This window comes from Opisthorchis viverrini (genome assembly GCF_000715545.1).
Source record: "Opisthorchis viverrini unplaced genomic scaffold opera_v5_285, whole genome shotgun sequence".
NCBI classification, from domain to species: Eukaryota; Metazoa; Platyhelminthes; class Trematoda; order Opisthorchiida; family Opisthorchiidae; genus Opisthorchis; species Opisthorchis viverrini.
In genome coordinates, this window is record NW_008751941.1 from 284,491 (window position 1) to 310,894 (window position 26,404).

The following is a 26,404-nucleotide window of genomic DNA, read 5'->3' on the forward strand; positions in this document are numbered from 1 at the left end:
ACTCCTTAGTTAGCTGAATTGGCAAACTGGTGAAACTGGCCCGCAGCTAAGCTGTTATTGAGTTAGTTCGTGTCTACTTCTATTCGTTGAGTAGTTCATTTTGCACGAGAGCTACCTTTTTATGATCACCGCGGTTAACGAAGACGATTCCAATACCGCTCCATATGGATCAGTATATTTAGGCCGTCCCGAAACCTCAATTTGATCCCACCAAGAGTACCGTGAAGTAGGTTTGTAGCAACACCTCTAAAGAGAAGCGTTCCGGATAGTGAAAAAATGACGAGTTGCTCTTCAGTGCGTCAGAGTAATTTCCATACCTAATGAAGTCACTTCGCAAGTACTTCTATAGCCTACATTATCTGTATCCTTGATAAAAATTCATTTTCTGAGAAGAATCTATTTAGGTCCAGCAATAACACTGAGGGAAGGAAAATTTTCGGACCTCAGGTACTCGGTAGGTTAACGACATCAGCTCTGTACCTGTTAGACCGTCTGTCATAATCACACGTTTCTCGTGAATGCATACTCACTGCACAAGTTGCACGTGGGCACAGGCGTATGGGTCTGATCTACATTTTGTACCTTATACCTTCGCCCCCTCACAAAACGAGGCGGCGTTCAAACAAGATCAAGTTATCCCTTATGTATAGCCACTGGCGCGTGCTTCGGAAGTCATTCAGATACAGGTTTGAAGTGTGTGGGGGCATACAGGAGCGGTCCAAGATGTCACTTGGAGCCGCCACAAATACTACAGACTTTGAGTTCTTTGTAGGTTATTGGCCTTTCATTGTCTGCTACTTACCAACCTAATTGCTGCAGAATTAGTCGAGATCTCCATTGTTCTGTGTTAGTCAAGAATCTAGGTTTTCGTTGGAATCTTCTAGGATAAGTCGCTGATCCTTTTCTACGAGGTGATTTGACCATTTGAAGGTACGTGGCTAGTGAACTTTGGTGGGACGACAAGTGATCGTTCAGGTCACGTGAGTAGGTATTTCGAAGTTACGTTAATCAATCGGACATAGCTGGCTCAATTACTGACAGTAATGTTCCAGTAATATGTTGTCCAATTCTTCCGTGAAGCTGTTGTAACACTCCTTAGCCGCACAGTCTCGGGTGTCAGCAAATATGGACTTAAATGTTCTGCTCTTCGTCAAACTAATTGTTGCTTGGATCGTCGTGTGTATCGCACTCGGCGTCCCCGAATGGGCCTGTGGTCAGATATTCAATTGCAAGTATGAACGTGGGGTTCACATGGTCACTGGGATATTTATTACCATGGGACTTGTAGCTCTCACTGTTGTGCTTGTTTTCGACAGTGTAGCGATTGCTGGCGTCCAGATGGTGCACAATAATCGTACCATCTACCTGGTTCGGTCCATTTTTCTGATTGCCGGCACATCTGTTATGATTCTTGGACTTGTGATCTATGTGGTCAAGTTCCCACCTCTGTGGTCTTACCTCCTAGCGGTATGCGGCACTATGTTTGCCAGCGAACTCTGCATGATGACCATTTGTGAGTGCATTGGTGTACACTCGAAACCTCAGGTCTCCTCCTGAAATCACCATGATTTTCTGCGAATATATACGTCCTCACTGACTATCGTCTTCTCCGCGTCAAGTGGTTAGTTTAAGTCCCAGCTCTAATCGGTCTGCTCCAAATCCACACATAATATTTAACCCCAACGGGGATTTATGGCCTTTCAGCCACACACAAACACACACACAGAGACCGACAACAACAGTCATTGTAACTGCTGTTTCGAAACGGAACCCAAGAACAAAGCTTTATCCATTTCACAAACTGCTTATCAACCCGACTAGCTGTGTCCATCCGGTTCTGTGGTGTCGACCCATGATTTGCTTATGGCCATTTCCAAATCTATTACTTCACGATGGCCCGATATCCAACAAGAGCACAAAGCAGATATGACATTTGACCTAGTTGGGCGATCGTACACCAAATCAGATCTGACACGGAACGCTTTTGCGCGATCTATTTCAATGGAGTGATCTGTCTAAAAGGATTTTACATTGGGACGTAACCTTTTGTATTAACTGATTAAATAGAACAGTTCAAAGTCTTCGGTTGATCGGTAGAAGGGGCACAGCTTTCATTTAGTTTATGCTGCTCATGAGTAGCCTATAGAGGATGCACAAACCGATGCAGAATATATTGTCACTCGCGGGTGCACTCCAATCCATGAGACATAGGTTTCCTATATGCATAAGCATTTTCGAATTACTGTTGCGCATGGAAGTCATCCCTTTGAGCAACACTGATTCCTCCCGCATGGACTTCATGCTGCTACTTACTCCACTTGTCCAATTTATCCAAACCGAACTACTGTTTATCACGAAGACGATTTATCCAGTAATCCCAGGTGGCGTGAGTTTCCGCCACGTATCCTCCCTTGAAAGCTAGGCGAGTCATTGGATTGTTGGCGCTTTGGTTCGAAATACACTCAGAAAATTCTTTTCGTTCCTTCGAAGAGATCGTAACTCTTATCATGCTGGTGGTCGTGCAGTCACTGAAGGCGCTACTTAAAATCCAGGGGGAGGTACTGGTAGTTGTGGGGCGTTTTACGTATCTTGGAAGTTGCATTAATTCTGATTTTAGTGTGACAGTTGAGGTCAATGCACGAATCTGCAGGGCCTGGACCGCGTTTGCTAATCTGAGACACCTATGGCGTCAGAGTGGTGTATCCCTGAATCTCAAGGGACATGTGTATCAAGCTACAGTGCGTGCTGTTTTGTTGTATGGCTGTAAGACTTGGCTTGTTCGAGCAGCGGAACTGAGAAATCTTCAGGTCTTGGACAATCGTTGTCTCAGGACCATAGCTCGTGTGGGCTGGTGTCGGCGTATCCGTAACGAGGTAATTAGAAAGCGAGCGTTCGGTTGTGCAACGGGTACGTTCATTGGAGAATGTGTCCAGTACCGGAAGCTGCGTTGGTTACGACATGTGTTACGTATGCCTAACCATCATTTGCCGGAGAGAGTGTTTTCCATGTCCAACTGAGAGTGGCGTACGCAGAGAGGTAACCAACCCTTGGCTTGGTAGAGGGTTATGAATAAATTTACAGAACGCTTGAGTGCTGTTGATTTGACGCCTTCCAGGATTTGGACCGCAGGATCCTCACTGCGCCTGGTTGGAGATGCTGCAAGATATGACTGGCAACAGATGTCAGTTGCGTTCTTGTTGTCAGTTTCTATCCAGATCGCCTGAGTGGGTGTCTGGAGATATAGGCACCCCGGAATGATTGTGGTAAGCTAGTACTAGGTCCCTTCCCCATCCACCTTTACTCTTTTCTTTACAATAAGGCTTTCAAATAAATTATGGTTGCACGGCAATGAAACATCGGTGTTGAACACTGTTTTTATGCTGTCGATGATGATGGTTTTCTGTTTTACGTATACGAAGAACCCTTTTACGTGATGCTGTTATCTCTTCCTGCGTAACAGATTTGGGCTGCTCACGGATCTTCGTCCCTGTCTAGTTTTCTTAGTCTGAGTGGTTGCGCATCTCTGCTGAATCGAAGCTGTTGTGACCCTGTTCGCGTTAAGAGAACTAGAGGTATACATAGAATTGGAGCTGATAGCTGGTTGACGGCTGCTGCTTGGTGAGTCAGTTAGTGACTTGACAAACCTCGCGCAACGAAGTGGTAAAGTTACGTTAACCGCTGTAAAAAGAAAGCCAGCATAAACGAACATTGAAACAGTCGGTTTGGGGATGTACCGTCAAACCATCGGTTGCCTAGCTGGCTGCGGTTTTCTAAATTACTTCGTTGCTTGGGTTGAGAGAACATGGAATGGTTGTCCTCAAACGGTTTAATGAATTGAGATGAATTATAATGAACAGTCATCTGTAAACTACTCTTGAGCTGACGGGAGACTCAGCTGTTCAAGTTGGAGATAAGGTTGGTGGAGGTTCGGTGACTGCGCCTACTTGATGAGTCCGAAGATGGGTGAAACTGCTGGTGGTTTGCCCAGAGTTCCATTCACCCTATACGTTATGTTAAGATGGTTCTCTACTTTTGTCGCGTTACTTTTATGATCTTTGTGCCCTTGCTTATCTTCCTTGTGGTTTTGAAAGGTAGCACTTCACATTCTTCTCGCAGCTGATACTGATGTTGTTGTTAATGATGATGATGGTGGTGGTGGTTTCCTAGTTATCCTCTAGTGTACTTGTGCCCTTGTTCAATGGTAGAGTCGTCGGGAGCAGTCAACTTTATCCCATAATTTTATCGCGGGCTGTGTCAGCAGTACTAATGGCTTCATCGTTGACGGTCCAACAAGAAATAGTGTAATACAATACTTATTCGTGTTTGAGATTTCGAATTCACGAAAATAAGAGGACTTCATCATACCTATTTCTGGAGGTCACATTTATTAAAACAGGGCAACAAGGAAAATTTTTATGCGTTTGATGTGGTCAATCATCTTGTAGTCTTTGGTTTTCATCTTCCACTGCCCCACTCTCATCCCTCATTCTGGCATTCCAGGAATTTTGCGGGACTTACAGCTCGATCAGTATGCCCCACATGACATTCTCACAGCCCATCTGGCTCCTGTACACAATGCGGCTTCAATGGGCTTTTATTTCTCCGGAGTCTGCCTGTTTTTATCCTGTCTCCTCGGCTGTCCATTACGTTGGCTTTCTCGAACGGAATCGAGTCGTCCGATTACCGTGGTATCTCATCCATCCAGCACTGCTGATCCGCCTTTTGAACTGATTACTGGTCCCCGATCCGTTCCAGACACCGCCGGGACCGTTTCCGCTCAAGTGGGTGATGTGGAGTTCCTCATTGGACTACCAGAACAAACAGGTGTGATTAATTTTGCTGCAAGCATTTCCGATAACTTTATTCCAAGGGTTGGTGAACTGGTAGAACAAAAGCCGTTTGCGAATAACACCAACGCAGAACCAGCTACTGGTGTCCCTCTGGCCGCTACAGTTGTGGGGCAACCCCCCGCGGTTGGTTCCAGTGTGATGGCGGCTGCCTCTGCCACCGGCGCAGCCCAGAATTTGGTCGAGTTAAGTGGTCCTCCGTGTATTTTGGCCACTATTAACGAAGATATTCCTGTCGTGACGACGCCTACTCAAGCCGTTGCCGATGTAGTTCTGCCTACGGTACCAGCCACCAATACTGACGATATTTCCATGTTTGATGGTCTCCCAGCATCCATACTTCCGTGTGCTCTAGTCATTCCTTCTGCCGGTGTCACTGTCCCTGTCGTCACGGGTACCCCATGCGCAACTCCAGGAACTTTGTCATCCCAGACTGCAACTGCTGTCGAAGTATGTCTTGGGCATTATTTAAACTTAGTAGTTTATTTGTCTAGCATCAGTTACTGGCATGTTCTGAACTAATCGCTCGATTCTACAGTTATGTGACGATTAAGTCAGTCTCTGCAATAAAGCCTTCCCATTGGTATCAAAAAAGATACAAGTCATAGATTTTTTAAAATAAAATTCCTCACTTCTCTCAAATTGTCCAATTTCTCGCTGAGTTGAACCTGATCCAGAAGTCTTTTCCTCCAAGATGTGAAACTCCATCGATGTTGTAAGTGCAGTGCAGTAACGGAATACTGGAGAGTAACACTTGAAAACTATTTGGTTGAAATAGGTCCCTACTGAATCGAGACAGTTATTTTCATTTAGGGAGGCTGTTTTGCGTTCCTGGAACCACTCAACGCTTCCACCACACCAAACTTTTCCCAGTTTAAATAACATTCACATTGGATACCACTGTATTTGTCATGTCGATTTTCGACCAACCGAAGGCTCCGTCTGTATCCGAATGCATTATCAGGTCTCTTTCACTCAACGTTTGTCTTGGCTGAGTTCCTCCAACAGAAAGATTTTATTTTGTTCACCTTTGGACCTTTATATAACCTTAATATACTGATCCTTCAGGTATTAGGAGTTCAAGAGGACTCCGGATTGGAACCAGTTGCGGAGGAAGAGGAGGATGAGTATGATGACGATGATGTCCAGGAACCCGAAATCCCGTACACCACCAGCTTCCAAACCGGTCCCAGTAGTGGGCGTTTTGTGGTGGTGACTGTTCCGGATTCCAGTCCCAACATGCCAAACTCGGAACTGCCCGACGTCTCCGACCAAAGCGTTAAAAGGCGGAAGAAACGCCGAAAAGTGGCACCAAAACTTCAGAATGGAAGTGATCCTTCTTCAGTGATCGTCACGACTACGGTTCCTTCTGGGTCTGATGAAAGTGGTCAGCACAGTCAGCAGCAGGGATCCACTGATCAGTCTGGAAGTTCGATTCAGTCCCAAGTCACTTAAGTAAAGTCATATTGAAACGAACCTAGCAAGATTACCGGAGAAAGCTAGATGGGCTATTTATTCGAGATGACCCAAACCTGACTTCTGTAAGCCCTAATACTTTGACCACCCCTTTTCAACTGTATACGGACGTGCTTTTGTCCATCCCAGATCCTTCCCAGTACCACGCTTCCTGTGTACATTATTCCCCGCGCTCTGTGAGTTGTTCGATACACACCATGTTTGTCTCATTGCCAAACTTCTTTCTGATAGGAGCGAAGTCATTGTTATTGTTCACCCCAGTCGTTGTTCACAATCCCTCTCATTGATTCATTCCCTCTTTGTCTGTCCTATTTGATGATTCTCTCTTATTTCTTACAAGCATAGATGGTCTCATGTGATTGAAACAATACGGATTATTTTGTCTGGTTTTTCAGGGAAAAGGGTTGTACTTAAGAGCGCAGTTTGGGCTCATTTGGTTCAGCGGTTTTGACTTACCTGACTTGGCGTCGTATATACCATTTCGAGTTGGTAGAGCATAGGAGATCCAATTTACTGGTAGAATGTACGGGGGTTTTGCAACCTGATGTGTCCAGCCTGTGCTCCTGAAATGTCTCCTCAAAGGAAAGTTTCCTTTGAGTATTTATCCTGATAAAAAGCCGTTCAACTATAACGCCGTTTCAGTGTCCTAATGCCATACCACCCGAAGGAAGCGCCAGGGATGGGAAGCTGCCAGTTTGCTCAAGCCTAGACAGGGGAATTCGAGATACAGAGGTCGGGTCTGAACCAAGACCTTGCGGTTAGTAAAATCGCCCTCCACTTCCGGAGCCATCTCACCCAATGCAAATTCACCCCGGGACATCGTAATCTCTTGTATGATCGTAACGTTCGCCGCACATAGAGAGATAACTACATTGATGGGCCACTAATTGTTATGCTGCTTGCGCCTTGTTGCTTGAACATCCGTGGGCGTATTTTGTCCACATATTCATAAGTTGATGTTCGAATTTCTCGTTGACGCGTTCGAAAAATTGATCCGTTTCTTCGCTTGGCGGTGTTATGTTAATTTCCACCGAACTGGTTTCCAACGATTCTTTTTACTGTTGTATCCCTGTAGACGGCGTGCTGCTGCTGATTTGATATCAAACTCGAATTCCCATGGGAACCGAAGTTGAGTTCACGCGAATCCGTCCATGCACCAACAACCGCCCTATATCTTAACATGGTGCGCTTGATGGACGTGAATCTTCCTGCTAACTCAGCAATCGCAAGTTGTAATAAAGCATCTGACCGAGTGAGACGTGACATATTGATCGGGTTGTCTGATGAATTCCTCTTAGTAATATGGGTGAACAGCTTCCCGCAACAATGAAACATCTGAGAATCAACGAAACTCCGTTCCTCTTCATCTAGGTTTAACGTGAACAGTGCTGGTTGCAGTACCTTCCAACACCCATACCAATAGACTGAAAACTCGTCTCGATCCAGCTTTTGCTGTTGAACTGAAAATGCGAGGTTCAGATGGTGCTGTTGTCCTACCAATTGATTTCGACACTGTCCGCCAAATGAGTGAAGAATTCAGGGTATTGCATACTCATAGTTGGTGCCACTAAATTCAGTCAAATCAGTCCTCAAAAGACCTTGGTTAGAAGGCTTGATCTCCAAACATTCTACCGTAGGCTTTGGGCCCCTTGACTCTAGATCGATGGCGCGGCTTTTTATCACGTTCGTCAAACCAGTCAATGAGTGTGGCACGCCTATCTAATTTCCGGCGATCAAAGCAAATAACTGCCAGTTAGAAGGGGTCTATAGATGCCAGGCATATGATGCTGGAACTCACTGATCTAAGCTTTACCGATCGCCGTTTGAGCATCAATATGCACATCCTCGGCAGGGGTGAACTTAATTTTTACCTTCCCATTTGGGTACCTTTATCTCTTCCTGGTTCAGTCCACACTTCTTAGTCGGGGTAGGGTGATGCGTACCAAAAAGCAGGTAAAAGCTGAAGAAAGATAAACTCGGACATATCAGCCTGGTATACAGAATTTGGAAGCAGGAGTGTTTCGACCAACTGCAGTCGTAAAACTCAATACATAAAATCTGCTTGGTACCAGAATACATGTTAAGTCTAAATGAACCAAAATTTTGGGCTAACAATCATCAGTGCGTTATTGGGGGGCGTAGCGGTGGGCTAGTGGTTGTGCACATGGAAAGACTATACCGTTCCCCCTTTATCATCATCAGTGCGCACTTGATATTTGCAGACTGATGTTTCCTCGACTGAGGACGAAATTTTTGCAAGGGAGTTCCTAAACTCGACGATCAGATCAATGTCCACCTGATAAACCGCCAAAATGTTCATGTGCCCACATACCATTACGGCACCGGTAGGCGTTGTTACCGAACATAATGGATCCAGCCTGATAACAAACAACCCTTCCAAATGTGTACTTCCACAAAAAAAGCAGTATGTATCTCAATCACAGGTTAATGAGGGAGGAGTCAGTTTTCATATATATATATGATTCACTTGTGACCGTATTTGATGGTCGATCTACCCCCAACCAACTAGTGTTTCCTGCACGCCCACACCGGTTCTCGGGTGGTTGTTCCTTTGTCTCAGTTAGTCATAGATGGCTGTCTGTGTGCTTGTGTACGGGTGCCTTGGGTGGGCGTGAACTTCATGTGTCCCTTTTTGACCTTTCTCCGGCACATGACGAAATCGGACGTGATTTAGACGTGTGGGCATAACCGCACCGCCCTGTTTCACATGATTTTTCCACTGCGCAGTAGGCTGACGCGCAGCCGTATTATATTTGTTGCAGGTGACTTCCAAACGGTGAATGATCTGTTCCGGCCGACCTGGGTAGATGATGTAACTCTCCGACATGTGGTCACCAAGGCGGTCACTCCAAGGAGGCGTGTCAGCACTTGTGCTGCTTTGGAATTGGATGAGAGCATATTCAACGTTTGTTTATTTCCGTCTAGATTCATACATTATAAGGATGAACTTTTCATCGAAGTGTCCAAAAATTATGGTTATGTATAAAAAGGCCAAGATGAGGCGAACAGACAGTCACTAGTGATCCCTCTCCAACAAAGATGCATAACCACGTTATACAATTCAATTTGTATCGACTGGGCAGGTCAATTCGTGGCGGAACACGTTTGTACTCCCCAGCGACAGCTGTCTGCAACGTTGGAATGCCGGTGCCACCTGAACGCAGATCACAACTGTGAAGGCAAAAAGGTATGAACTAGACCTCAAGGCCGTCAGGAGTTCCGGCATAGTGCTCGCAATAAAAGAAAAACACGCCGAAAAAATGGACAGTAATCTGCTTGATTGGAATAAGTCTTAGGTGGAAAAAAATCTGTTTTTTAGGTAGGTCAGTTGAGTGAATACTTCAAGCTAGAAAGCACCATGGTTAACACGTGAAGTTGCTTGGCACGGTCACTTACTAGAAGGGAGGGGTGTCCAAGATTCACAAAGAGGACGCTACACTCCAGTCTGTTCTGCCTGCCTTAGGATATTGGTTGGCTTGCTTATCTTTTGAGTCATGTTTGATCACCCTACTCATCAGTTTGTTTGATCCTCTTCAACAGCCTGCGAACGGTTTTGCCCATTTTGGGATTCATCAGGTAGACACAGTTCAGAGTTTCTTCTAACCTCGTGTTCTACCCGAATTCAAGGAGCACGAAATTAGACATTGCATACTATTTTGGTCTTCAAGGCCTGAAAGCCAGCTAAACTTCTCGTTTATAATGGCGGCCCGCTGCAGCTAATACAGTTGGCGAACATTATTAAAGTTATTAAGCTAAGATTTCAATGGTCTCTACGTTCATCCAAAACTGAAACTGTCGTCTTGATGCGAGAATGTATCCCGTTTGTCATTTGTAGGTTACTCGCAAGTAGGCCAGTTTTCATCAAGTCTACGTGAGCTGTTCGAAATTCACAATTCTCTAGCTTCTCACCGTTTTCCCACAAAAACAGTTTGATCATTACTGGCGTCTATCCGAGCGCATCACTGGACGCACAACTTGATCCCAAAAAGATGAATCCTGACCCGGCGTCTTCAATCTTCAAGCACCAAATAGCTCGGAAAAGTTCATTTCTTTTAAGAGCATACCACTGGAACTCCAAACTGCTGTTGATCTGCTAGGCCTTACTCATCTGCATTCGTCAACCAAAGCCGTATACTGATAAGGTTTTGGGGCAAAGCACCTTCCACTTTTTAATTGAATGGCCTTAGTTAAATTGTCGGCTGTCTGTTTGTTGTATTTGGTGCTAACACCTTGTGGAATCTGCATGTTCTACCTCCCATGACTGAGGAGAGTAACGGAAATATTAACTTTCATCGATAAATGATCACGCGCAGGAAGTAATTCCCATTTCTTTTCATTGTTTGATGACCTCAGATAGCCCTTTTCACGGTTAGTAAATTAAGAAACCCTAAACGGTTTTACTGAATCTCACAGTACTCTGATGGATTATTCCTACTACCTGGTGTGGATCAGCCGAATCGAGTGAAGACTAAAGCAACACTTTCCTCATTGGCATTCGAAAACACCCACTGTGTCACCAGTGAGTTGAGAAGCCGGCCTGCTTGAGAACGAGACTGCTACCCTAGGATTTTTGCAGTTATTCACTGTAGGACGCATATGGCTGCTAGCGCCCTTCAAATGGGTATCAGACTTAATTAGTTTGCCATCCGGGTATTTGCCGCAGGAACTCCCTGTGGCCGTATGGCGGTATGTGTCGAATTCCTCATAGCTCAAAATTTCTGGTGTTTCTGCCACCACGACGGGCGTTATCACTCTTGTCAGAATTGGTAATGTATCGAAATATTGGTAGCTCGTGTGAGTTTATTGGCTGTTGATCAGGCGGTTGTTGATCTGTTCGCTAAGCTTGGCAATTGACTTGCACCCGACTGCACACTGATGGTATCTCCTTGTATGGTGACAGAACGTCTGCAAGTCAATTGCCAAGCTCGGTGAACAGATCAACAACCACCTGATCAACAACCAATCTCATCAGAATTCCAACACAGCCCATCCGTGTTGCCCCTCTGTTATATCGGGGAAGGCGTCAAGGATACCGCACGAATAAATTAGAATCACCTACGGTGACGGCTTGTTTCTTCGATGCCAATCGATTGAATGAAAGACAAAATAGGAAATATATCCACTTGGTATTTCAGGATGTCTCAAGGGGTTGATCGCTCATCCCTTGGATATCCGCAGCCTTCCACTCTGTTCATTATCAAGTGATGTCTGGCGTGCATGAAAACATTGAATGACTTCGCTCATCTTCAACTCGTTTAAGCATTTCAGACTGAAGACCTGACACTCGTAAGACGGAACAATAAAGTAACTGAGTGAGTGATCCAAATTTACACTAACACAAACCATTCAGTAATGTCGTTGTCAGTCACTGCAAACACTGAGTGTTTGGTGTGCTCTCTCATTTGGAAGACATGAAAACCCCGAATGGGCCAAAGCATGGTCAATGGAAAGAACTGTGCTGGAACTGTTTTTCACTCATCAAGGCGAAGGCCAGATTCGAACGCTGAGCGATGTCGGTTTAAGGATCTAACGCTTGAAATTGGGGGTTGGTCTGAAGTGGAGAATATTTGCTGTGGAAACCCACGGACATTGTGAAAGAAATACGATGTTTTGAAAATAATTTTTTTTACAAATACACTGCATTCAGCTTTGGATTGGTTTCTTCCATTCGCTTCAGGACAAGCAGTTACATCCCACTAATGTGACTTCACAATCTTTCTTGTGTTAAATAGACGATACCGATCTTATGAAACACGTGACCACTCTATTCAAAATACTGCGGTCGATGTGTTAGATTATGTTTGACTGTAACCATTGCATCTACTCATGAAAATGCATGGAAGTATTGTCTTGCTAATCAAGCTGGTGGTGGCTATTGTCCTTCTTATCATTGCTCTCTGCATTCCGGAATGGGGATGTGGCCGAATGTTTAGTTACTGGTGTAGTTCGTCAAATTCTTTCAACGCAGTCGGCGTATTTGTGTGTGCGGGCTTGGTGTGTCTTGCGGTTGTACTCATCCTTGATCTTGTTGTTATGTGTACCAAAAGAGCTTCTGGCTTGGCTCTGGTTCGAGCAATTTTCCTCATTGGTGGTGCCTGCTGTCTTATTATTGGTTTGATAATCTACGTGATAAAAGCCTTTGTTCAATGGTCATATGTGCTCTCCATATGTGCTACGACTTTAGCAAGTGAACTGGCATTGATCACTATTTTCGGGTGTTGCGGTATCAATTAACAGTGGAACTAATGCCAGGAAAAACCATTGGAATCTGAGTAACTGCTGACAGGAAACTGACTCCTACTGTTCTATTCAGCTGCCATTCTGTTACAGTCTTCCCTGTTCCAGAAGGGAGACAGCAAATGCACTAACGGTTCAGAGTATGAATAAAAAATTTCAAAGAAAAACGGTTTTTCTCTTACTCTTTTTAGAGGATCAGTCATTTTTGATACCTCGTCAAAAATGTTCAATTAGGTTTGGATAGAAGTAGAACCCAATTTAAATTGTGTGCCACACTGTGAACATTTTCATATGGAAAAAATAGCTCAGGCTGTTCAGTTGTAGTCAAAAACCACCCTGTGTTCGGCATTTTTGTCGCAGACCTTTCGTCAACAATCCGGATGACATCATCTGTGCATTGTTGTGGGGTGAAGCCAGGTTCGAGTCTGTGGATGTGCCTTAGGTATTGCTGTATGTAGGCATATATATATCTGCCTACATTCTGACAGGGTGTTCTAGTGAGCCGCCCCACTGATTAGATTGTACGCTCGTGCTTTGATTGGACGAAGTTCAACTGACTTTCGGGACTTACACTCAGTCTTTCGCTCGTTGAGTTCTAGAAAGTAGAAGGGACATCCTTTATTAACTTCGTCGCCATTGGTTAATCGCAAAATTAATACGGAAAGGTAAACACCAGGAATCATTGCAGTTGCAGCGAAAACAGCATGGTCCCAGAGTACTCAGCGGGCTAGAGTCTAGAGTCTAGAGATTTCTGATAGCATAAAAAAGTTGTGATGTATTAGCGAAGAGGAACAATCAAAGAAAACAAGCTTTGTTCGCTACCTTTATTGTCCTCTTGATTTCTAAATCATTCACCATCACTATGCTTAGCTAAACACTTTGTACAGATTGTACTTGGGTTTGCAAAGAAAAGTACGCTGGGATCTCGAAACATGTGTGGGGAGCAGCTGTGTGTATCCTCTTCACATGGACAGGATATGGTGGTTACTGCAAAATGATGGCTATCCTCAAGCTGATGTCCCGGTGCCTAATGACAGTCGCTTGTCTGATGAACAAATTCAAGATGGTCAACAGTGCACACCATTTTCCTGCGACGCGACCACCATCATTTGATCTGTGTGGCACAATGGATGAGATATTGATGACGGATGGTAGTTACGGACAGTATTGTGACAGAGCAGGCAGCAATGCGGAGATCCTATGTTCAGGGTTTACAACAATGAATTGTGAGAGTACCACTATAACGGGCGAAGGAATCAAACGGATAAACCGTAGTCTTTCAGTGACCTTTAGTTCTTCAGGTTCTAGTTGAGTGTAACTATATTATTGTATGGTTGTGGGATTCGTAAAACACACACCCACACCACTCGTTTGAAGAGTTCTTCTCTTATGCTGGCCCAGTTATCCTCGAATGTCCATACCAAACGGGAGAGACACTGAACTAGGGTTTCGTTCTATTGTTTTGTTTTTCATTGGTGGATTACTCTTTGGAGCGCTTGTGATTGGTCTCTGCAGCTATTGGGATTTCCAAAAGTTTCACATCTACGCGCTTTACCTGAACTGAGCCAATTTAGGTCATTTTTCTTTCCAACACAATGTGGTTAATACTACAGATCTTATTTTGGCAAGTCCATGGTCTTTGTTGCTTGTTCCGGTTTTTGTAGCCGTCGACTGATAAAAAGAATTCCCTCCTAGTTCCGAGCCACACACCCAGCCTTGAAACGTGTGAATGGTGCTTTCATGCACGGTTCAAAAGCCGTAAGACACTTGAAGATTGCGCATCCATTTTGTCTTTCCAAACGTTTGTCACAGCCTCTATCATCCAACAGTAACAGCGTACTTAGCCTGTTTGTGCTTACCATTGTTCACTGAACAATAATTCAGGATGCTTTAGCTTTCACTCCTTATGAATATATTTCCGATATACCATTGAATGCTGGCACTTAACTGTTTGTGAAAGCCAAAGAACCCAAGGACAGTTGTTCTCACTCTAATCAACCCCATAACTCGGGCTAGAAATGTGGAAAGTTTGGCTACTCTCAGCATTCACTTTTCTGCAGCACATTCTCTGCTTCAACTGTTGCACTCATCTGTATACCAATTCGGTTTTGACGGCTGACTCACCTGAATACCAGGTGAAAAGTTCGTTTGTTAAATTTCTTCAGTGATGTTCTGATGAACCTCAAGAATGACAAAACCAGCCGTGGGAGGTGGAACAGTTTTCAGTGAGGTAAGTCTATTACAGAAACTCATAAAGGGCTCCACCAGTGTCAGATGTCAGAACGCGAGATTACTGGTTATCTGTTTCCATTAGCATCGTCCACTAGAGCTCTTTACCCACCATACTATGTGCGACAAAGCCATAAGAGATTTTTTTTTATAAATTTCAACTTTTCTGATCTGAGGATAAAAAACAAATATTTGAGAAATTGGCCAAACTTTGCGTTTTGACTCTGATTGACATTTCTACATATGTAGGGTTTGACCAGTTGTCCTGATCACGACATTACTGTTGGGCATTGAGCGAAATAGTATACAATAGCATGAATCTTCTTAAGTGCTCGGAAACTGATGAATGGGAACTAAGGTTTACCTCCAACGGGGTTAGAAAAATGGAGCAGGTTACTGTGGTGTATAGAAAATTGTCTGGATTAGAGTGCACAATTGGTGAGGATGAGATTCTTCAGGCACAAGTTACCCAAATGACTGTTCACGTGACTCGCGTGAAAGAAGTGGATCAAACTCGAGACGTCTCGAAATTTGTTGCTGTACTCGTATCCGCATTAAAGCAGCTGTTTTTGTGACTCGGTGAAGTACTGCTCCCCTGCAATTCACTGATCGTTTTGAGCATATCATTTGTGTTTTGTTGTGCACAAACACCGGGAGAGATGGACTGCTTTGGATCTTTCACGGCTTGACTGTCGCCGTTGTCTGTTGATTCACCTGATGAGGCCACATCTTCATTAGCTGATCCACGTGTGCCCTGTCCCTCCAGTTTCATCCAAGTGAAATTATTTTTTCTCCTACCTTTTCGCTAAAACAGAACAAACACCTCAGTAACCAAATACGCATCAGCGAATATTCAGTGGTTCCAATAAATCAACGACTATCCCTTTAGAAGACACGTTCTTTTGCATAAGAGCTATCTTATGCATTCATTTACACTGATTCCTTTCGGGTACCGTATGCTCAATACAGATGTGCTCGGCTATCGTGGGCAACTTTAGAATCACCTGAGTGTTTTGAATTGCTCACCTGACGCTCTGTTGCAATCTTCCATTCAGCGGGGGGTCATATTTGTGTGAGACCATTTTATGTGCATTCAAGCTGTTTGTAAAGGCGGAATCCCTGTTTGGATTGACTTTTTGAGATTCAACTGTGTTTATTTCATGTATATCGGTTAAATATTTAAGCATATGGCTTGGAAGTTGACTGTTACGTGAAACGTGATCAGCATAGGTATTTGAGAAATTTCACTAATATTGCGTTCATGAAATGTATTAAAAACGAACTGCATCAACAGTATTGGACCACTTTCAAAAACTGAGGATATGCATATGGAACAAAACATCTCGCAGTGCATGCAGCGCTGTGTCCCCTAACTGGTCTGTTCTAAACTTGTTTTGCTTTGAAACCGTCTAAGGGGTCTTTGGGCAACAAACTAAATGTGAAATATTGTGGCAGATGGTCCGTACAAGGGTTTAATGAAACGAAAACATGAAGGACGGCATTCGTGCTGTTTGAATCAGCATATGCGCCAAACAGCAGGGATGCAAATCTTTTATGAAAACCACGCATCGAACTATCCGTCTCAAGCGACTATTCCGAACAAGACACCAGAAAGACACCAAAGGAAAGTGAACCGCCCTTTTTATGGCCCATAAAGGTCATTGAATCCACATGCTCCTGATGAAGCTGACCGGGTAGTCCACTTTTGACAGAGATAAGTGCGGAATTTTCATGTATTTGTTTTGATCAATTTCTTACTCATTTTATGAACACCAACGAAAAGGACGTCAAATTTCCTGAATGCTGTAATGACTCTTGAAGCCGTGTGCATGTTGGTTCGGGCACTACATGATAACTTATATAGACTGTTTCTAGGCGCTCCACTCCGACTCAGTTTTAAATGTAGCTAAGGTACTTTTGACTGCAGTTTACATCGCATCCTAATTTCAGGGACGTTTCTTCACTTTTGGACTGTGATTGGTTTTTACTCTTCTCTCCTGCATTTTATGGAAGTTTGCTAAGGAAGCTATTGAACCAAGTTTCAATGTTTTGTTTGTCTTTGCTCAATATTAAAAAAAACGTCCAGGAAAGTTCAAGAGGACGCTTGAGTATGTTCAATTTCCGGAAATTCCTTACAAATGGCCTTTCTGATTTTGTGTCAAATAGCTTGTAGCCGCTAAGCACAAAAAAACGTCCAGGAAAGTTCAAGAGGACGCTTGAGTATGTTCAATTTCCGGAAATTCCTTACAAATGGCCTTTCTGATTTTGTGTCAAATAGCTTGTAGCCGCTAAGCACAGTAAACCAGTCTGTACTAGAGAGCACTCTGCCTTTCACCTGTATGAATTCTACTCAGGAATGCGAGTAAAGATAACCGTCTTATATTTAAATATGGCCCAACAATGGATAACTACGATAATTACAACTATCTTACTGAAGGGATGGTGGCAATTAAGGTAATGTACGCAGCCTCCGAAGCACTGATGACGTTGACTCCGTTATTGAGGAAAAACCTTGTAAATAAATGGTATATTTCAGCGAAAAAACAAAGGTATTTTTGAAAGAGGCCATAGGTGTTCCACATCTTGTGAGTTTACTTCACTCCGTCTTCATTTAGAAACATGTTGCAATCAAAACGATAACTCAACATGCAAATATCTTTCGCAAACGATTTCGATTGGATCATATCTCTCATTCATGCTGTAAGTGTCTTTTCCTAAAAGATACCATTCAAAGGGTTTACCAAATGACAATCAGACTTTAGTTCAGTTTGGTTAGATGACCCATAAACAGGTCAAAGCATGCAAAACAGTGGTATCATACCGTCATCAAACTGCATACAGTAGCACCCTCCAGCTCTCCATATTGATGACGCAAATAACTGGAAATTCCGCTGAGCAGTTGGCTAACACCATGCTTCTAGGGTAATCACCTAAATTGTATTTCAATGCACTGGGTCCTGCATGCCGCCTCAAACAGTGGTTAGCTTGGTTACCTTTCAAAAATGCTCATTCTTGTGTTTTGCTCTTCTTCATTTCAATACAAATGGAATAAAGGACAAAGAATACTTACTTCATGTTTCAAAATCTGTTGGAATAGAACAGAACGTCCGGAAATGTTTAAATTTGATTGTAAAACTACTCAGCTTCATGGTAGTAACATCCTAACTACAATTCCTTTGGGTTCAGCTACGCAAACATATGATACCGTGTTGAGCTTTTAAATCTATGGTCCAGCTGTTGTCTGATTTAAGAAGATGAGGTGATGGCCACTGTTTTCTGTGGGCAAATAAAGTTGAGTAGTTTATTCAGGCTGGCAGATATCCGTTACAGTTCTGTGCACTTGAAAAAAACTGGCGAATATGATCTCTAAATATCAAGGTTTAATCAGTGTTATCTGTTTTCGTCCCTCTCATAAATGCCTATGCAGAGTATGGGTTATTTAATCCAGTTCTCTTGTTTTTTCGTGTTGAATAATTACATGCCATGTTCTTTCTATCCATGGTCACCCTTTCTAAGTTGTAAATATACGGTCGCGCATGAGCGTTTCGATTGGGCATCGCTCATCACAATTCGGCTGTCTTATCTACGTCATGAGGCTGACATCAATAAAATAGAAATTTGCACTCACCTGATTCGCGATTCGGTCTGCATCGGTTGACGGCTCGTCTGACCTTGAATGCCTTAATATCGAGGGTCTCTGTCCAATATTCTGTAGCCTTTCGGCTGCGACCTTTTCCATCGTTTGTCGCATGGAAGGAAAGTTTTCAAGGACTTCATAGAAATGCTTTTGTTCCAATGAATACAGAGTACAATAGGTGTCGGCCTGAACTGTAGCCACGCGTCTAGCGTTTGTCAAAAGACATATTTCTGCGGGAGAGAAAGGAGACAGAAAGAAACGAACATATCACAGCGCAACTAATCAATTTACATTATAAAACCAACTTGCATCAGTACTTAATAACAAATAGCACAAAGCGGAAAAATCCTCAACCTAGTGCAATCTGCGTTCCTGATTTATTTGTGAAGTTTTGTTGGCATCAGTGATTCATACATTACCGAACTCAACAGAACTAATTAGTTATGGGAAACTGCAGATAACAACATGACGATGGCCTTGAACATTGACAGATTCGAATCATACAAGGGCAACAAATTACTTAGTGATCAGCTCAGTACTTAAGGAGTGAACGGGACTTACTGACCGATCCCACCCCAACATATTTTCTGCTCTTGTCTAGGCTTAGGCAACCTGGCAGAATCACAGCCCTCGTACTTCCTGTGGTTGACATGTCAGCTACGCATCAGAAAAGCGTTTATGCTGAACGAGTACTATTATTATTATTATTATCAATGCTTTGTGCACCAATATCTGTCGCATTATACCCGGAAAACTAAAAGCCTGGACTGATGGAACCGGAAGTAGAAATCGTCCGTTTGGGGATGCAGATATTTTATTATTTTGTTTTATTGTTAATAATAAGCGCTTTCTGCGCATTCTGCTGAAGTTATTATCCTCTCAAGCGCCTCTACCGAGCTCGCCTTCATTGTTCGCCCGAAGTGCTATCGCGGGAACCAAACAAAAGTAAAGACTCGAAGGTCAACCTTTTGTTCCAACAGGCACCCGCCGGTGTCTGCGCAAGCCTAACCAATCACTAACACATTTTCAAACAGTTGCAATGGTCAACAACTATGGACCCATAATTTCATGATTCCAGTTAACAGCAGCACTCAATAAAATCTCGTCTACTTCTAGTGATACAAACTGAGCCGGAATTTCATTTGGGCCCGTCATAATTTGTGATGGAACGTTAAATTAGCGTTTTTCATGGTGTCATCCATTTAGAAAATCGTTTTGTAGATTTTTCTGCATACTAAAATCCAGACCTTTATCACAGTCCAGTGAGCACTTAATCAATCCGTACTAAATATACAGTAATTGTTGGCCAGGCTTACCACCAAAGTAACACCCATCTGTTAGTCGCGTGACGATTGTCCCCGATTTTGTGATGATATTCACCACACCTTCCTGGATAAAATACATTTTATTTCCACAAGTTCCTTCCTTGATGATCAAATCACCCGGCTGGAAAAGTTCTTGCTTCAGTCTCACAACAACCTCTGATACAAAGTTCTGGTCCGCGTTGGCAAAGATAGGCACCGTGGCAACCAGCGCTCGGCAGTTGTAGTTTAGAATTTGCTAAAAATAAAGGACGGAAGGACAAATCACAGTCAGTCAACATTGCAGCAAAATACTTCCCACAGTTAGCAGATACATTATTTTCAAAAGAACAGGCCGGTCATTTAAAAAAATAGATGACAAACGATGAAAGCATATATGCGCTCTGTAGACTCTCTGACAGAGCCTACAAGATTTCTACTAAAGTTGATTTATTGCACCGACAGACACAGAAATTCAGTTTACTTTTAAAAGTAATTTGGTGAAGTGAATTTATGAACTATCTTTCGTTACAGACTAACTTTCATTATGATGCTCGGCGTCTTTCAAGTTGGTGCAGCAAAATCTGCACCAGGACGGCAGACTAAAATTCTGGGTCACACTTAATACTGCGGCAATTAATTTATTATGTATTGTTTCATTAGTGTAATCAGTAACAGCAATATGACCAATGGTAAGAAATCGAACAACAAAATCGATGATTTTGAGGATCATTGGAGGCGTTCACGTTAGCTGATTCATACAGTCCGACTTGACTGCTCTTAAAGAGCAGATCAGATTGACCCAACGTCCCAAAGTCACCAAACAAATTTTACAAAAATTTCCATGAAACAGACTACAATCCTATTATGGAACTGATGACCCTGTCATTCTACTGTTGTCATGGTTTTCGCTTTCAGTTGTATGCCAAAGTTGGATTATGCCGGGGCCAACTCAAACCAATCACTGTGGAGTGTTGCCCGTCTTAAATGACATGGTCAAAGTATTTCATTCTAACTACCTCAGGTGTTTGCAACCACTGTACTTCTATCTAGGTTGGGCTGCAATACAACAATAGTCGTGAAATCCGGGAACAAACTGCTTACATTTTATAGAGGCAATAAGGTAAGATGGAAAATCCGACGATCAGTTTCTTCTTGGTGAGGGCTAATAAAGTAAGCGTGACTTTTACACTACAAAGATTGTTTTCATGAAATATTACGTCGCTTCCATTCTCCTGAATAACGGGTGGCCGTTTCTGACAAACTGGTGAGCAGGTGATGACTAGCCTGGTTAAACTAAAACCAGTCGAATTTTCCAGTTGTGCCCATATACCGATATCAAGCGAGCGTAGAGAAATCCATTGTCTACTGACTGCAAACAGTTATGTGAGGTGTTAAGTGGCAGAAGTAGTTGTGGGTCGCTTGAAGCAACTTTTCTTGATAAAGCGAAAGGGTAATATGAATCCAACTTCTGGAGATAAAAAAGCATGTTGCACGTGTGGTCTATCAAATGTTCTACGGTGGGCCCGTTTTTTCCTAGTGACATCCAGTCCTAGAGTGTTAGGCTGATTCGGAATAGCAAATAGCTATCACAGGCCTGTTTGAGATTTCACCTCAAATAGATCCTTACAAGATTGTTAAACATTAAGATGGCGTGCCCCAACATGCTCCTGTTTGATTATTGTAGAGGCAATTTTGAACGGCAGTTAGTTCGACCTCACTGAGGTACACATTAGGTATCGTGCTCATCAAGCTTGACTGATGAACCCAACAGTCAAATCCTGATAGTATCGTTTGGTTGACCAGCAAGTTGTCGAACTTTCAGAAAGATAGTGAGAGATGGCGCAGTAAATGGCCTTCAAATTGACAAATTCAGGGTGGATTAATCTAGGGTGAACTTCAGCCTGTAGATTTTTGCGGATTTTCACACAAAACCCTGTATTTTACGCCTGGCTTCATTAACTCCAAATACTACTCACAAGATTAATTAAAAAACAGAACACGACAGGTTCCATAATTCGCAGGGCTCAGCATGTAGCCTTAGTTTCCAAATTTCGATGAACCTTCAAAATCATTTAACACAATGTCACTGCGACCACAGACAACAAGCCGGACCCAGTTAGCCCCCAACAAAAACAGACATTCCTTATTTGATGTTGATTCTAACAAGCTTAAAATTCACTGTAAATGAAAACGGCTGAAGCCTACATTACAGCAACAAGTAAAACGGAAGCTGCATGCTGCACCTGCCTAGCTTCTCTACGCGTGCGCGCTGTATAGGAAGTTTCATCCATTTACCACTTTTCGTTGAAATGGAGTTGATACATTTTTGGCGTAAACCAGTAGTCTATCTCTCATTCACAGTGGAGGGTAGTTGCCTTTTACTAGGAATGATAAGGCAAAACAAGAGTCAAAACAACCTATGAAATGGGATACTATTAAATCAGTCGTTTCTGAATGTTTTTGGAGAAATTTTTACACTTACTTCACGAAGGCACTCAGAGAGTTCATTCAAAATTTCTTTCTCGTTGAACATTTTGCCTTTGTATCGATGCTCGAAGTAGCCGGTAATCCGCTGTCGAAGACTCGGAGGGTATTTTTTATAAGCCATATACTCTTCAACTTGCTTCAACTAGAGTACAAGCAGAGATGGATAAAAGCATGAGGGAAATTTCAATGTATTTTTAGACTAATTCCTAAAAACCTTCCCTTTTGTTTTTAAAACCTTACATGCCTTGCGAAAAACCACTCCTCACATTTCACCGGATGTCCAACGAGTACTCATCTTTAGTGAAGTGCATCCAAACTAACCATTCAAATCACCTGGAGATTTAGTAAGCACTTAATCAGTTCAGTTTTGAAAACAGTAGTGAGCAGCACACGGACTTGTAATAAACTGCTATCGGACACAGCTTTTGATGCATTACTGCACATTTTCTGACATTACTGCAATAGATTACTAGCTGTTTTAACTGTGCGTACATGCTCAACATAACTTGGGGTAAGGCGATCCGTTTTATCGTCCTCTTCTAGTGTTAAACACCCTGCCTTCCAACTTACGACATTCTTTGTCTATCGTCTGAAGCTGAAATATATTCCGTGAGCTGAAATATATCCCATGAAGTTTTCTAGGAAAATATCCCAAGAAATAAGTAAGCATAACTCTCAGTTATGACCGAATTCGTCAAAAATTTATTCAGTTATTCAAGAGGAACAATCGTTCAGCTGTAAAGCCCTTCCGGCGCATGAGTGCTATGCCACCCGAAAGAAGCACCAAAGCTGTGATTCTGCTCGATTTCCCAAGCCTAAACAAGAGCATTCGGGACGACGAAATCGGACCATAGACCTCCCGGTCGGTTAATCTGGGCGCTAATCACTGAGCGATCTCGGGCTTTTGTTATCACACGCATTGTGCTGTGGTGAACCGTGTGTCACTCGCTATCTAGGGTAGTCTGAAATCGTCTCAGGGAATTTCACTTTATGAGCAGAATAAATCATCCCTACTTTCCCGAATTCAAATGTTTGCACTGTATAGTTTCGGGTTTAGTATATCTTCTTCGTTTTCCTTACTAATTTATATAGTCCTCAGAATGCAGCCACAAATATCGACACTGCGTCAAAACCCATTCACGTATCCCGTTGTTTTGGACGTTACCAACACAAATTTTCGCAATCCCCGTACGTACTGAAGGAAGGTTAAAGTGATGCACATGCGTGAGTTATAAACCTTGTAGACAGACTTTCTCAAGACATTTGGATGTTCACTATTCTAAACAGTTTACGTCCTTGTTAAAGAAACTGCAAAAGGGGCACTTGCATCACCGCCATCTAAACAGGTCTCTCTTATCATCTAGCCAGTCCACACCAAAACTGGGAAGCAGTAGACTCGAGTTTCGCTCTTAGTAGAGGCCGTTTACAGTGCATATCCCTAATCGCATCAGCATATCAACTCCGGGCATCCGACATGCTAAGCGAGCGTGTTGCCACCATTGCACCAGCTAATGATGAATACATCTGAAACATTGTTTTTGACATTGAACGTGTTCACGCTGTCCGACGGCTTGAACGACGATTTAGTATCTATTCTGACTGTGTCGATCGACTGACCCATCTGCAGGACTTGTAGTCGGGAAAACAAATTACATCACTCAAGGATGAACAAGTTCACGCGTTGAGACGTGAGGCCAGCGTGCATTGGCAGCGCGATACGCAGTTCTCTCATATCGGATATTCGGATTCCAAACTACGACACGGTCGAGGGTTTAAATACACTACTTACGAAGGGCGCAACTCGATTCGTGCTTCACTGCGCTGAATGGGAACTCGCCAAACTAATTGGACAAGGCCAGGGAAAGACTGTTCCGACCAGGATTATGTGGATGGGTATAGTACAAATCCAATCGCCCACAAATAGTCAGAAACAAAGACGCAATTTTTCCAAAATCAATAGATCATACACAGTGCATTGTTTCTGTCCTTTTGTGCCGGGATTTTATGGATATGTATCGCAAACTCATGGCAATCCACTTCCTTTTCCTCTGAATTCCAGACGAAATAATCGGATTCGCAAATGTACACGAGCATGAAATCGGCATTGTCTATTTCAAGGCGTCTGCATAATAAATCACATTCCAAAGTGTTGGGCTAATAATCACAGCGAACTGTGCTGCGCAAAAATGGTGACTATCCGTTCATGTAATAGCGATACTGAAATACTGCTAACATATTTTAAACTCATCCCTTAATTTCACAAGTGTTGTCAAGTAATTTATACCCTGATTGCATGATCAGCTGATCACGTAAAGAAACAAGAGACTGTGCCTTATCCTTAGGGTCACTTGTGACACCTCGCACTGGTGTTTCCACTCGCGAAAACTTTTCACTTGATGGTTGAATTTGGTTGTCCCATATTTTTCGTATATATAGCTTGCGTTTTTTATTCAGTACTAGTCGCAGCAGTCTCAGCCGAACATACGGAGAGAAGACTACTATAGTTCGGATAAAATCATCCCTGCAGAAGTGGAAAGTGAAGCCAGAATGTTAGCAAAAAGACCAGCCGCTTCAGACAGATATGAATGAATCGCTAGTGCTGTGAAGGGCAATATTGGTATCGCCGGCCTATCCATGTTGACACTCTGATGCGACACCTTTGTACAAGCAGCAAACGCAAGAGGAAAGATTAGCCGAATCCCTTCTCCTTGCTACACATTTGATCATGATTAAGGCACAGACTCTCTACTGTTTGTAAATTAGTATAGGAAAATTCAGAGATCATTCTCTTTTCATCAAGTCTAATAGGGTGAGTTTTTTAACTGAACAATCCCGAAATTCGCTTAACCTACTAAATGATTGTAAGTAGCTCAGAGGGAAGGGCAATGCACACCATGTGGGAAATTTCTCTCAAGGATCTAGTGAACACACGACCATGTGATGTGGTTGAAAGATGAGTAGCGCCATATCCTGTCTAAGAGAAAGTTCGTCAGTTCTGGTTCGCCTGTCATGGCAGAGCAATTTATTGTTCATCTACTAGCCGGAAAATCGCTAGGTCGATGCACACTGTTCATGATTCTCAGTACGGGTGGAAAAACCCTAGAGTGCTTCTCGGCTTTTGTGCATCCTCGACTTCTTGCCTTAATTAACAGAAAGGAGCCCTAATAGAAAACCTCCGGAATATTCCTACATCACCAGCAGATGTTCAACGGATGACTGGAAAAAGCTCAAAAAGAGAGAGCAATCACGGAAACTGATACATTCAGTCTGCATTCGGGAGTTGAGCACCCTATGCAAATAAAATAGAAACAGGTGCAACTAGGAAAGGAAAAGAATCTTTATGGTATCAAACATTAGTTATAATCAGTGTGAACAATGATTTTTGCAGTAGGCTTGTTTAAATGAATACTTCTCGTGACGGCTCATGACAGAATACTTCTTCTCTAGAGCATTTAGTTATCGTAAGGTCCACCACTTTAGCAATAATAATGCTTGTTACTCTGTAGTATATTACACTGATCCATATAGGTGCCAATTTTAAAAAGGAAAGGTCCCTAATAAGGCAAAAATTTTCATCCGCACGTTTGCTTCCGCGTGTGGTTTTTCACTACATTACGCATACCAGTTAATTTCCTGCAACATGATCGACCACACGAGCAGGTAAATGAGATTTATGACTAAGACGTTTTTAACTTACATGTGCACCCGTAAAACGTTGTGCAACAATCACTGCCTAGCATGGGCTTCCACCAACTCGTTACGGCGAACATCAAGCCGGGCATGTTCCAATAAGCACTCAAATAACTCGAGAGACCTTAAGGAGAATGTCTAACAGGTACATCGTTGAACATAAAATGTAACTATGCATGACCCATATTGGTCTTATTTATTGCAATAGAAAATTGTCAGATCCAGCCTAGCATGTCTGCAGGGGTTTCAGAATGACTGAGGTTTTATAAAGGACAACAATGTAATGTTGTTATGACTTATCATCACACGCATTAACAATTTGGAATCACGCATGCGAAGTGATCGAAAACTCAGAGGAATATGGGCGACGTCAGGAAAACGGAATGGTTCAGCGTTTACAAGTTTGACGTTGTTCACTGATTATCCGTAACTTCAACCCAAATTTTCGCAGGTTGAATGTTTCCCTCATATTCATG

The 26,404-nt window shown here is 42.9% G+C and overlaps 3 protein-coding genes across 3 annotated transcripts in view; 1 reads left to right on the forward strand and 2 right to left on the reverse strand.

The window, feature by feature from the left end:
- T265_09528 (hypothetical protein) overlaps window positions 1–6,633 on the forward strand; it is a gene marked incomplete at both ends in the record, with an annotated part of 46,312 nt that extends 39,679 nt beyond the window's left edge. Inside the window, 3 exons of the mRNA XM_009175625.1 lie at window positions 1,100–1,467; window positions 4,446–5,297; window positions 5,916–6,633. Of these exons, the coding sequence (XP_009173889.1) occupies window positions 1,100–1,467; window positions 4,446–5,297; window positions 5,916–6,302 (1,607 nt within the window). The remainder of the gene's footprint in view (window positions 1–1,099; window positions 1,468–4,445; window positions 5,298–5,915) is intronic.
- Window positions 6,634–13,075: 6,442 nt separating this feature from the next.
- T265_09529 (hypothetical protein) lies at window positions 13,076–13,264 on the reverse strand (the record flags this gene model as incomplete). The annotated part of the gene is made up of 1 exon (XM_009175626.1): window positions 13,076–13,264. One exon carries the CDS (start codon window positions 13,262–13,264, stop codon window positions 13,076–13,078), a length of 189 nt encoding a protein of 62 aa, XP_009173890.1.
- A 2,054-nt stretch (window positions 13,265–15,318) lies between these two features.
- T265_09530 (hypothetical protein) lies at window positions 15,319–22,380 on the reverse strand (the record flags this gene model as incomplete). The annotated part of the gene is made up of 4 exons (XM_009175627.1): window positions 15,319–15,615; window positions 18,439–18,677; window positions 19,764–20,007; window positions 22,234–22,380. The coding sequence occupies 4 exons, from the start codon at window positions 22,357–22,359 to the stop codon at window positions 15,319–15,321; spliced, it is 906 nt and encodes a 301-aa protein (XP_009173891.1).
- Window positions 22,381–26,404: the final 4,024 nt, after the last annotated feature.